This window comes from Panthera uncia (genome assembly GCF_023721935.1).
Source record: "Panthera uncia isolate 11264 chromosome A1 unlocalized genomic scaffold, Puncia_PCG_1.0 HiC_scaffold_17, whole genome shotgun sequence".
Classification (NCBI taxonomy): Eukaryota; Metazoa; Chordata; class Mammalia; order Carnivora; family Felidae; genus Panthera; species Panthera uncia.
The window spans coordinates 72,366,229-72,380,079 of NW_026057577.1; the positions used below are offsets into that span (position 1 = coordinate 72,366,229).

At 34.8% G+C, this 13,851-nt stretch overlaps 1 protein-coding gene across 5 annotated transcripts in view; it reads right to left on the reverse strand.

Moving 5' to 3' along the window:
- The window catches only part of SKIC3 (SKI3 subunit of superkiller complex), a 107,980-nt gene that overhangs the window by 30,345 nt on the left and 63,784 nt on the right, over positions 1-13,851 (reverse strand). For all 5 annotated transcript variants that reach the window (XM_049647600.1, XM_049647598.1, XM_049647601.1 and 2 more), the window contains exons 27-34: positions 13,654-13,728; positions 12,898-13,039; positions 10,203-10,296; positions 7,694-7,771; positions 4,769-4,893; positions 3,849-3,972; positions 2,356-2,577; positions 1,448-1,520 (exon numbers count right to left, since the gene is read on the reverse strand). In XM_049647600.1, the coding sequence (XP_049503557.1) occupies positions 1,448-1,520; positions 2,356-2,577; positions 3,849-3,972; positions 4,769-4,893; positions 7,694-7,771; positions 10,203-10,296; positions 12,898-13,039; positions 13,654-13,728 (933 nt within the window). The remainder of the gene's footprint in view (positions 1-1,447; positions 1,521-2,355; positions 2,578-3,848; positions 3,973-4,768; positions 4,894-7,693; positions 7,772-10,202; positions 10,297-12,897; positions 13,040-13,653; positions 13,729-13,851) is intronic.

Genomic DNA, 13,851 nt, shown 5'->3' on the forward strand with positions numbered 1-13,851 from the left:
ATGATTGTTGGGATTAAAGGACAAAATATATACAGTAGTTGGCACATAATAAGTACTTTATTCTAGTAATAATGATGATGTTCTAGGTTCTTTGTACTACCATGTGTGAAAACCAGTAGGAATAAAAAATAAAAGCAGACCCCCACACACTCCAGACAGTGGAATTATTAGATGTAATAAGGTTCAAAATATATTAGCTACTACCATTATGTTTACCAACCAGTTAAGTAACTCTGAAAGGGCTTAGTAACCACAGAAGTTAACAAAATAGTTTATAGACTCCTAAAAATATCTGGTTATTATGAACTAAAATATAATATATAATTCCTTTCATAGAACATCAGTGACTTTGGGGTGCCTGGGTAGTTCAGTTGGTTAAACATTCGACTCTTTGTTTCATCTCAGGTCATGATCTCACAGTTCATGAGTTTGAGCCCTGTGACAGCATAGAGCCTGCATGGGATTCTCTCTCCCCCTCTCTCTGTCCCTCCCTGACTCACATGTTCTCTCTCTCTCTCTCTCTCTCAAAATAAATAAACTTAAATTAAAAAAAAAAAAAAAACAATGACTTCATGTTGTGATTCACATTTTTAGATTTTAGACATTACCAATGTTCCAGCTCTTAATTTCTTTTTTTTAGGTCTTTTTTTTTTTTTTAAATTTTTTTAAACATTTATTTATTTTTGAAACAGAGAGAGACACAGCATGAATGGGGGAGGGGCAGAGAGAGAGGGAAACACAGAATCGGAAGCAGGATCCAGGCTCTGAGCCATCAGCCCAGAGCCCGATGCGGGGCTCAAACTCGCGGACCATGCGATCGTGACCTGAGCTGAAGTTGGACGCTTAACCGACTGAGCCACCCAGGCGCCCCTTTTAGGTCTTTTTTTTTAATGTTTATTTATTTTTGAGAGAGAGAGAGCAAGTGTGAGCAGGGGAGGGGCAGAGAGAGAGGGATACAGAGGATTCGAAGCAGGCTCCACGCTGCCAGCGCAGACCCCAACGCAGGGCATGAACCCATGAACTGGGAGGCCATGACCCAAGCCGAAGTCAGACGCTTAACCAATTGAGTCACCCAGTCGCCCCTCTCATTCTTAATTTCTTATCTTTAAGGAACTTTTAGATAAAACCATCTTCTGGGATTCAGAAACACAATAGTTAATTCTCCCTAAATAGCAACATTATAAACATAACCTAACTACATAGCCATTAACATAGTTTGTAGGTATTAAAAAATCCACCTACTTCTTTGTATCTTTCATAATGCCTGCCAGAACTAGTACAATAGTGCATGAAAAAAACTCAGTGTACTGCTTGTTGAATGACTAATGGAAAATCTGGCTGTATTCGTTGTTTCCCAGAATAATAATGCTAATACTTTAAAAAATTATATTATTCACTACGTCGCAAATTATTTTATCTTTTTGCCAGAATTTAGAACATTACTCACCTTTGCACTTCGGTGAGTATACTGAGCAACTACTCGGGACAACAGAGACCAAAGAGCAGGATCAGCTGGGTTACTATACGGATAATCAAAAGCAGAAGGCTTAGAGATGGGAGACACTTTAACCACAAAAAGTAAAAGTAACCAACATTTTACTTAGTACCTAAGTTCAAAATCTTGTCGACCTCTAAAACAAGTTCATATTAATTGTCTATGTGTGAATGAAAGCGCCTTAATTTTTAGAAAACATATCTCCTATATACATCAAGAGTCCTTATGAAAATAAGAGGGAAAAATCAGTAATATGATGATTACAAAGCCATGAGATTAAGAAAAGCTAAGGAAATTTAATATGTTGTGTTCAAGGAAAACACAAGGAGATGAAAATTGTGGAAGGAAAAACAAACTACATTTACAACACTTTACTACCGAAAATAAAACAAATAACTACTGTTACTAGTAATAACAGCTTTCTATTTTCTAAATTTTGAAGACATTAATGAATGTTTGAGTGGCCAAAAAATTCCTAAGACCATCAAAGTGGGCAGTATCAGATAACAAATGGGCAATACCACAAGCTTAAGCATAAATAAGGGCAAAAATAAATAAATGAAAGAATAAACAAGGGCTTCTGTATTAAAATGAGGTTCAGGCCTTAACCTGAGTAAGTGCAAAATTTCTGTTCTCTTATCTCCTTATCAACTGAATTAAAAAAAAAATTATAGACGAAATAATGTGTATAGTTAGTTACCTGACTAACAGGTAACTGCTCCTAAGTGCAGTTTCATAAAACCACGTTCTGGTTTCCAAATACATATGTTTACCTGATTTTATATTTATATTTATATTCCCAGTGTCAAAGATCAGCTCATCAAGTATAGTTATTCCAAGTTCACAAGCACAGAACTTACCTGTGAACAGCTTTAGATGCTTGTCTCTGCACTGCCACACTGCGGCCTTGCAGTGCATAAATTGCTGAAGAAAGAAGGCACTTGTGATAATTACTGTCTTTCTGTTTGATGTGCTTCAGTAATTCATTAAGTGCCGCTTTTGACAGTGTAGGATCCTGCATTGTCAATCCTAGAGCACACAAGGCTTGAAGGCTTTCTGTGGTTGGTTCCTTTAAGATAGAGCTGTAAACATTTTTAATTGTCTATTAGCCAAAGTACACTAGTCTGTAAGTATTAAAACATATTTAACATTTAGTAAAAAAGCAATTTACTTAAAGATTCACCAAACTAAGTTCAAATTTAAGATAAACATAAAACAGATTCCTTGGCTTCTAGGGACAGCAATTTCCCTGAATGTCTAAAGCATTAAAAATACCAAGAGCTTTCCACAGTGCAACAGCCAAATTTCTTTTCTGTTCATTATATCTAAGTTTTAGAAACAAGTACAAATAGCGTTTTGTGGTTTGAGTTTTAGATAATTAACCATATAACCATGTAAATAACCATAGATACCATAGGCTGTTATTTTATTAATTTATTCCAAAAATATAGAAATAGGTACAATATATTGGTATAATTTTTCTATTTTTATTTATTATTTACTTTTTTAAAATATTTATTTATTTTGAGACAAAGAGGGAGAGAGAGTGTGAACACGGACGAGGCAAGACAGAGGGAGAGAGAGAATACCAAGCAGGCTCCATACTCAGCAGAAGCCTGATGCAGGGCTCGAACTCATGATCATGAGATCACAATCTGAGCTGAAATCAAGAGCTAAGACACTTAACCAACTGAGCCACCCAGGCACCCCTGCTATGATTTTTTTTTTTAAGTTTTAATTTTAAATGAATTTTATTTTATCAGGTTAACTTGAAAAAGAAAGAGAAAGAAATCTCTTTGGGGACCAAAGAGGCCAACAAAAAAAAGCCAGTTAGAAATGCCTTCATTAAAGATTTAACATCTTATTAGATCAAGTGATCAATTACTCTTTTTTTTTTTTTTATAAACATAAACATTTTTGAGAGAGAGAAAGAGTGTGAGAAGGGGAGGGGCAAGAGAGAGGGAGACACAGAATCTGAAGCAGGCTCCAGGCTCTGAGCTGTCAGCAGAGAGGCCGATGTGGGTGGGGCTCGAACTCTCGAAGCGTGAAATCATGGCCTGAGTTGAAGTGGAAGCTTAACCGAGGCCCAGGAGCCCCTCGATTACTCTTTTAAACAAAAAAATAATACACAGAGAATACAGGATGCTTTTGAAGGACTGGATGGATCCAGAGCTAAGAATTAAGCCATGATCTCTAGCTCCACCTATGATTTTCAGTTCACAACTGGTTCAGTCCCATCTTTTTTGTTCACCAAAAAGATCCAACATTAAAAGCCTCATTTTACATTATTCCAATTTTTAATCCAATGTTTAAGTATCTGGTCTCGTGAAGTGTTGATGTCAACCATACATACCATTTAAATAGCAATGTCTTGGCTACATCCATTTTTCCTTGTTTATACTCTGTTATTGCTAGAGCTGTCAAGATATGCGCTTTGTCCTGCTCTGATTCAACAACAGACAAGGCTCTCTCATAGGCTATTACACAGAGTTGGAAACAGAAACAAAACAATATAAACACAATTTTGATTGACAAATAGTGAAATTTCTCCCTTTCTAATCTTATTTTTTAAAGGTCTAACTATAATTACATGTTATTGTTCCCTTATTTTCAAGTGGACAGAACAAACATTTATAATAATCTAACTTGGTTTAACTGGCTCAAGGTGATACTGGGCATATCGTTAGGATTATTGTGGGACATTCCCCAACTTCTATCTTTACAGGGAAGTCTTTAAGAGATGTGAAGACTTGTAGCCATTGAGATATCATGAAAATTCTCACATGCATACCAGTAACTCCATCAAGCTGTAGATACTTAAAATGAGCTGCACACACATAGATTGGGTCTTTATATATACATGAGAATGTACTCAATGAGCATTTCTGGAGAAAATAAAACACTATTACTAACAACGGTTAAGGTCTTCATTTATCAGAAATTTACACTTAAGCAAAGACCTGCTTTCAGGTGGTAACGCGTATTTCTACCTTAAGTGATCTTTGGCCTCAGTTTCCTCATGTAAATAATAAAGATAAATACTCAGCTCATAACACTGCTATAAGGCCTATTCATCAAAATAATGTATTAAATAAGGAAACAGATAAAAAGTACCTAGTGTCATTCCTGGTTACTAGTCAGATTTAAATAAACATTGCAAGTCCTGTTCCCATTTCAATGTTCCACCTTTCTATATGTAAGTTTGTTGTAATTAAATTCCACTCAGCCCTAGAAAAGTAAGATGTGCCCTTTAGCATCAAGCAACATACTCACCTTTGCTGCTTTCCTTATATAGACCTTTCATAAATAAAGCCAATGCAAAACCTATGATGTCTTCTAACTCTTCAAGAGGTGTTGACTTAAAAGTCTGGATAGCTTTATCATATTCACCAATGGAACTAAGAAGCAAAACATAACTTACTTTTAATATTAAAAAATTTTTTGGTTTACATCATAAAAATACAGAGAGATACTAAGGTTCTTTTAATACCTTCACCTACCTCATCTATCACTGTTAAGGCTATAGAAAAGATAAAATAAAAGGCGTACTGTTTATTTCAAATAAGATGCACTGGGGTAATTTAACTTCAAAATTTGCTTCCTTTAAATTACATGTGAAAGTGATTAGTTTGGCTAAATTACAGAGTCTTTCTTATTAACGAACTTGAACTAAAATCCCAAGTTATAAAAAATAATTTGAAGTTAACTTCTATACAGAACTCTTTAAGCTACATATGTGGGTTGAATATTACCCTATGAGTATTGTCCGAGCATCTTTGACAAGCTTAACTAAAGTCATAAAATACCTAGTCAAAATCAAACCTAGCCTTTGTGTAAAGTGTTTACCTGCACATCCTTTTTTTGGAAGTATAAAGATACACTAAATTCCACAGATAAAACTATAGATTACCTTTTCTGTATTTAATAGGAAGAAAAGTAAAACTTGTTACATATGATAAAAGTACAATACTTTTTAACAACAAAAAAATAATTGTTTTGCTTATTTAAAGATGAAGAGTAGCTGCCATCACCTGGAAATGATACACTGTGGCTTTGAGATTCTTATTTTTGGTATCCATCACTATAATCACAAGCTGTTTCTATTTTTAATGTGTTATTGGAAATCTTTTTAGAAAATCCTTTTAATCTTGAGGAGTGTGTGTGGTAGCTAAAAATACAATCTTTGGTTCTAAAATTAGTTCTCATAAAGGTGAAAGATTTTAAAAAGCAAAAAAATTTAAGGTTTTTAAAATAAAAAAAAAACCCAGGGCGCCTGGGTGGCTCAGTCGGTTGAGTGGCCGACTTCGGCTCAGGTCACGATCTCGCAGTCCGTGAGTTCGAGCCCCGCGTCGGGCTGTGTGCTGACAGCTCAGAGCCTGGAGCCTGTTTCAGATTCTGTGTCTCCCTCTTTCTCACCCTCCCCCGTTCATGCTCTGTCTCTCTCTGTCTCAAAAATAAATAAACGTTAAAAAAATTTAAAAAAAAAATTTGTTAAAATAAAAAAAAAACCCTCAAATTTTGGTAAATATTTTGATGAAGGAAAGAGGGCTACCTTAAATTGTTCATGGATATATACATATATTAATTTAAAAAAAACACTATCTTCAAACATGTGATTACTTTTGTAGAGAAAAGAATAGAACTAGAAAGGGCACAAGGGGCTTCAACTTTACTTGTAAATTTTTCTTTGGGAAGAGAAAAGAAAAAAAAACACCCTGAAGACAATGGACAATTTTAAGATCTGTTATATTTGAGCAGTGACTATTCATTAAATTACATTCTATACTACTTACTGCATTTTGCATGTTTAATGTATTTCATAATAAAACAAATTAAAAAGATGATCTATTTTCAATAGGAGATAGAGATTTTCTTCTAAAATATTTACATTACATCAAAACTAAAGAGAACAGATACTTGTTCCATATAATTTCTTATAACCTATCTTCTGCTACAACAAAATCTTAGAAATAACAAAACTCCATCAACTCCTAAACAAAACAGTTTAAGATAAATGGAAGGAAGAGCAGTCAGAACAATAGTATTTTCCTGTCTATGGATATTTTTCAGTTACACAAATATAAAAGAAAGTAACTGGCTACCTCAGATCTCTAGTATGTACCTCTTTAAAAGATGTAGGCACTAACCTCAAAATATCAAACTACAGTTTTGATCATTCAATTTGGGGGCAGTTTTCAGCTTGAGGAACACCTCTCTAACTGAAGCCAAAAACCTTCCCCCCACTGCCCCATAACACTTCTATTCTCCAGACCTAATTCTATTCTCTAAAATACCTAGGTTTTAATCTTTTTTTTAAAATTATTTTTCAGTCAAAAGTCTTTGAGAATCTGAAAAAGCTATACAGCTCTCTCTCCATCCCAAAATATACATACACAAAAAATTTTTTGCACAATTTTATTTTTTGAATGTTTATTTATTTTTGAGAGAGAAAGAGTGAGAGCATGAGCAGAGGAGGGGCAGAGAGAGAGGGGGAGACACAGAATCTGAAGTAGGCTCCAGGCTCCGAGCTGTCAGCTCAGAGCCCAACACAGGACTCGAACCCATGAACCACGAGACCATGACCTGAGGAAGTCGGATGATCAACCGACTGAGCCACCCAGGCGCCCCTTTGTAAAATTTTAAAAGGGCTTTTTTTTTTTTCTTTTTTGATGGAAGGAAAGAGGGCTGGCTACCTTAGATTGTTTATGGATACATACATATATTATTTAATACTTATTTATTTAATATTAATTAAAAATTAATGAAATATATTAATTTATTTAAGGTATGTAATACATACATTAATACATATATTAATAGATCTCTAAAGTCCATTCCCAGTGTAAATATATATAGCATGCAAATGAGAATAAGTCCAATTTCTCTTCCAATTAACAAGGGTTCTACTATACAGACAGCAACGCCTCTCTTTGAAATGTTCTCTTGTATAGTCCACAACCATCAGTTCTAAATCTGCTTCTCACTAAAGCACAGTGCCACTAGGTACCGTTAGAGGAACAGGAAAGTATTAACAGAGCCCAGTATTGAGGAGATTATGTATCCAGAGGACATAATCATCAGCCCACTCATCTCTACATGTTCCATTACTCTGGATTCATCACTACCTCACTAGTCCAATAGCTTTCACCAGAAAAGTCTAACAGATTCACAGAATTAATGGGGAAAAAATATGCTTACCATAATAATCTGCCATAATTTCTTACTGTAACATTATAAGTATCTTGGTCTTCCACACTTTGTAACAATAACATTGCCCTGGAAAAAAAAAGGGGGCGGGGGGGGGGGCAGGTATTTTAAATTAGCTCTGTGAAACAGCATTCTTTTACTCTTCTTCTTTAACTGAATCTACAGATTCTTGTTTTCTTCATTTCATTCATCTAATTCTTTAATGTCAGCTATAACAAGTTTTTCACATATTAATAAGTTGGTACACCAAAAACAATATGTAGATTTTAGACTATCAGGAAAGGAACTTGAATAAGGTGATCTCTTATTTAGTGAAATCATTCATCACACGTGAGTTTTAAATATTCCAAAAAAACTTAATCTAAATACAGGAAACAATGGTATCACTATTTTAAGTTTTGACATTAACTCAAGTATACAGCAAACAATCTTAAAAATATTTATATACTAGTGGTTTAAGTTAGGAAGCCAGGAAATTGAGTGCTTTCATGTGCACTTAACTTTTACATATAGAAAAATATTTAAGCAATACTTAGTTAAGAAAGAAAAGATTTATCAGGAGTCCCTAAAGGCTTAGAATAAATACATCAACATGTGACATGTCTCATTTTTATCTTGTGTTCAGTCCCCTTTGGGAAAGCAGAAAAATGTCTTAACAACTAATAGGAGTTGGATATTTAGTAAGATTTTTTTGTTTTTTTATTTTCTTTTCTGTTTAAAAAGGATGATCTAGGGAGAAACACTCAAGTGATGTTACATGAAAAACAAATATTTGCCAAAGAAGTCTAAGGCCGTATTACACATTAATATACTATACTATACTATACTATACTATATTATACTATACTATACTGGTTAGATTTATACCTAATTTGTGGTTTCAAGCCTCAAATACTTGTCTAAGGCAGAAAACAACAGCAGTGATTGGTCAAGGAAGACTGGTGCATATCCACATGACTGTGGAGTTGCTATTTTAACTTGAAGGCGTAACTAGTTGTTAGATTCACACTATTTGTGATTAGAGTATATACAATAAAATGGCAAGCACTCTGAAGTTAATCTTCTTTGTTTAAAAATCCTGCTCACTGTTGTATTCTACCATATTTCTACAATTTGTTTACTATTAAGCTTATCATGCCATTGAAAGACACAGAATTGTTGCTTTTCATGAACTTCCACATATACCTTTAAAAAAGAACTTCCTGGGGCGCCTGGGTGGCTCTGTCGGTTAAGCGTCCGACTTCCGCTCAGGTCATGATCTCGCAGGTTGTGAGTTCCAGCCCCACGTCAGGCTCTGTGCTGACAGCTCAGAGCCTGGAGCCTGTTTCGGATTCTGTGTCTCCCTCTCTCTTTCTCTCTGCCCCTCCCCTGCTCATGCTCTGTCTCTCTCTGTCTCTCAAAAATAAATAAATGTTAAAAAATAAAAATAAAAAATAAAATAAAAAAGAACTTCTTGATTATATAGCCTCCAGTACCATCTAGTGATAACTCCTTTGAACTGCCAGGAGATCCATGAAAGGGCATGGCAAAGCATTTGGGACACCTCAATGACTTTGTATCTGACAAAGTTTCTTCTAAGTATCTATTTTTTACTTTTAAGGGAATGATACATGCAGTTAGGTCTTTTAACTTTTCAACTAGTATCCCCAACATTGTCATTTTTTTATTCACCAATCAATTAATTTGCAGAGAATAAACCTGCAAGTTGATTTCATTGCCTACCACCCTCTTGGTTGGTCATTTCACTCGAGCACACGGTCCTTGTTTTCTCAACATGGAAAGTGCATTCCTGTTTCAGAGCACTTGCTCTCGCTGTTCCTCTGCCTGGAATGCTGTTGCCCTCTTGAATGGCTTATAGCCTCACTTCATGCAGCCCAAGCCTCAACTGCCTCTTTACTAAGCCTATGCTTGTTAAACCTGTCTCAAATTCACTGCCTGCCTTCACAGTCCCTGACCCTCTACCCCATTTTGATTTTCTTTCTTAGCAATTACCATCACAGATGTCTATAAGCTTATGACATGCCTCCCCACCACCAGGTCAGAAGCTCCATGAAAATGGAGTCTGTGTCTGTTTTATTTCACTGCTCAATTGCTAGTGTCAAGGACAATGTTTGGCACACAGCAATTGAAAAACTATGTATTGAATGAATAAAATACAGTAGATCTTAAAGCGATTCAGACAAATATAATGTTCTTATTTCTTCTCTGAATGAGCCTACACATTTTTAAAATAAAGAGACAGATTTTTCTAAAACAGAATCTGGGAGACTTTTCAGTTTGATTTTTGTTTTTTCTCCTGTCTGTCTCTCTGGGATAGAGCAACAGAAACCAAAATATAGCTGAAAATTTAAAACTGAATTTTTAAAAATGTAATGATAGATAATTAGAGATCAGGAAAGGAATCAGAACATTTGTGTAGCACCTTCTTCATGAAATGAAAACAAATTTTAAAAAGCCAAGTGATAAATACAGACGACTCTTAATTAAATGTAGAGTTTACCTTTGGTATGCACCTGCTGCTTCTTTTCTCAGTTGTAGATGTTCATTTAAGTAACCCAACATTGTGAAAGCTGGAGCATAATTCTGAATTCTTTCTGGAAATCCAAAAATATCTTTTCTTTACATGTGCATGTTGATCGTATTTGTAAAATGTGAGTCTTATTTTCAATGCCTTTAACACCAGATTACTTCCTGAGATCACAGCTATTAAGAATGGTCTCATTTTTATCTTGACTATAAAGTACTAGTAATCATTTTATAACTGTTTTAAGTTATTGAATATTTTATAAGTATTTATAGTTTCTCGTTATGCTTAAAGTCTAAACATTTTTATCCCCAAAGGTGTAATAATTTGAAATTGTAGCTTATATTAACACTAGTCATGAGATTCATAAGGAAATTCAGTTTTTTGGCTAATCACTTAATCTTTCCTGCAATTTTCTTGGTGGTTTGCTTCCAATTTCTATGTGTTTTTAAAAAATTCACTCAGTATTATACACTGGAAACACGGGATGACTTGGGCACTTTCAGTGCAGAACTTTGAAATTTTAATGTCAAAAAACATCATCTATCTACGAATGCACAAAGAAGAAACACATCTGATTTATTTAAAAGCAGTATTGAGAGGGGTGCCTGGGTGGCTCAGTTGATCAAGCGTTCGACTACGGCTCAGGTCATGATCTCGTGGTCTACAAGGTCAAGCCTTGGTTGGGCTCTGTGCTGACAGCTGACAGTCTGGAGCCTGCTTCAGGTTCTGTGCCTCCCTCTCTCTCTGCCCCTCCCCTGCTCATGCTCTGTCTGTCTCTGTCTCTGTCTCTCTCTCTCTCTCAAAAATAATTAAACATTAAAAAACTTAAAAGTAGTATTGGGAAACAAACCATCACTTAAAATCCCTTAAAATTGCTTAACAAAGTACAGTGTAACCACAATTTATATGATAGTTAGGCTCTAACGTCAAAGCATAAAGTGAAAATCACATAATCAACCTTACTCTTGAAAAATCCTAACGTCACAAAAGAGAGGAATACCAAAACTGAATCACACTAAAAAGAGATTCATGCCTTCCAAGTACACTCACCCTAAGGCAAACTGTCAGCCAGACAAATAGATATGACTCCACTCTAGGGTAAAAAACCAGAGTACGCATAACTATCAGGGAATTATGTGTTCATTGTTCTAGGGATCCAAATTTTGTAGAAAGGTAAATATTTACCCCTGTGTAAATTCTTTATAAATGTTACCCATTCTTACGGAAATTTATCGATAAAACTTCTGATCCATACACTCTCACAGAGGCTCTAGATATTTATTGGAGTCATTCATTTTGGGAAATGGCGTAAGATGTTAGTGCTCTGATGTGCTGATGTTTATAAACTAACTGCCTTCTGCTCAAGTATCCCAGGCTCAATGCAGGAAGAGTATTACAATCCTCTCCATACCTATGATGAGAAATTTTCTCTTCTGCTTTTCAGTTTATCTGTTTCTTCATAATACTAAACTGCCCATAAAACTGCTTAAACTTCTTTCTTCTTTATTAGAATTTCTCAAGGGATAAATAAAAGGCTAGCAAAACTAACATTTCTTGAGCATCCAGGGTACTTTGCATATCATTTTGTATAAATCATCCCATTTAAACTCTAAGCAATAGATGCTTTTATTCCTGTATTACAGATGAGAAAACTAAAATCCAATTCGGTAATATGACAAAGGTTTCACCATAGCTAAGAGGAGGAGCAGAGACTAAAAGCCACTGGTAGTTTTCCACCCCCCACCTCCCATGACCACAAGTGCATTCCTTAATTAATCCACATCACCTGCCTCACCCATTCACCCACCCACATTCCCTATGGTAACCATCAGTTTGTTCTGTATAGTTAAGAGTGTGTTTCTTGGTTTGTCACCTCTCTTATTTTTTAAACTTTGCTAGTTTGTTTTGTTTCTTAAATTCCACATATGAGTGAAATCATATGGTATTTTTGGACTTATTTGACTCTATTGACTTATTCTTTTTGGACTTACTTGACTCTATTGTCTCTATTTGACTTGTTTCATTTAATTTGACTTATTACACTCTAGCTCCATCCATGTTGCTACAAATGGCAAGATTAAACTGGTAATAAAACTATTAGTTTTAGTAAGGAAGAAAGGAAAATTTTACAATAGATGGTTAATGAAACTTCACTATTCTGTCCTTTTCCTGAGGCTACATGTATTTTTCCAGTATTCTGAAGAAAAATCAGGTGTTAAAGTGGGAGATTAAACACACCAATTTTGGAATTTAAAGCATATTATCTCATTTAATTTTCACATCTCTACCATCTAGATATTATTAACTAACTCCACTTTCCAAGGTTAATAGAAGTTAAAAGAAGTAAAATCCTTGGCCTAAGACTGTAGAGAAATAAATGGCAGAGACAGAACAGCAACAACTCAGGCCCATTACACTCCAAAATGCTTTCCACTACAACATGGAAATCGGTTTTATTGTGATCATTAGGTAGCAGCAATTTTCATCACTCTTCAAAAGGCCTTATACATTTTGAAAAGGAGACTGATCATTGGAGAAAAAAAAAAAGGCAAATTCATGTCTTAAGGAACACTAATATTTTACTTGGAATTAACTAATTTTAAAACTTCTTTCCACTGTTTCAACAATTTATTCAGATATTGAGTTATTCAAATATTGAACACCTTACCTATGTATTTACTCAAAACAACTTGTGCGGCTGGAATAGCATTCATCTGAATGATATTGTACCGGTACAGCTCAGTATCTCTGTTGCTTTTATCTTGCAATGTTGTACAGACCCAATAAGCATAACCTATTGCTCCCTCGGTCTTTAAAAATGACAAAGTTAACAAGTGAATATAAGATAATAAATATACCAATAATTATAAAACAGCAAGTTTCAATACAGTAAATATCACATCTTAGTCATAAGTCAACTGCAAAGTGTCTCTAATTAAAGAGTCACTGTGATACAACACAGCTCAGAGCATATTTAAATCACTTGCTTCAACCCTAAGTAGAAGAATCACATGGGATTAAATAAAGTGCAAAAAAACAGAGCCCCACCCAATGGGTTGATTTCCTTCTCTAAGCACCATTTTTAGAGATTAAACCAATAATTACCAAAGGAGTTCTAAAACACATTTGTAAATAATCAAGAAATGCCGGCCTACTCCTTATCTCATGTTGATTTTTCTCTAGGGTCTCAGTTTCTATTCTAAATGACTACTGTATCTATTGAATCCCATGTCATTTCTTCCTGAGCTTATGAAAGATAACACAAGATGAAAATGAGAAGTTCTTTAAAGATAATCTATTTCTAAGATAGAATAAAGAATAGAGACAACTGCTGTTATCAACATCTGATACCACTCTATTCATTTTCTTAACAAGAATAATACTTTATTCATGAATGAATCCTCAATAATGTTCAAATTCTTACATGCATACTAAGCTCTGTAGTGTGCCTGAAAAGATCCATGGTGTCATAACTTCCAACTGTCTCTGCGATAAGAGCCTATAAAAGGAAAAAAGAGGTTCTTAAAGTGAAATTATTTGGCAGAACCAAAGGTTTACTAGCTGTGCTTCAAAGCACAGCTAATTTATTTTCCAATCTTGGCTACTACATTCCCATGGCTCA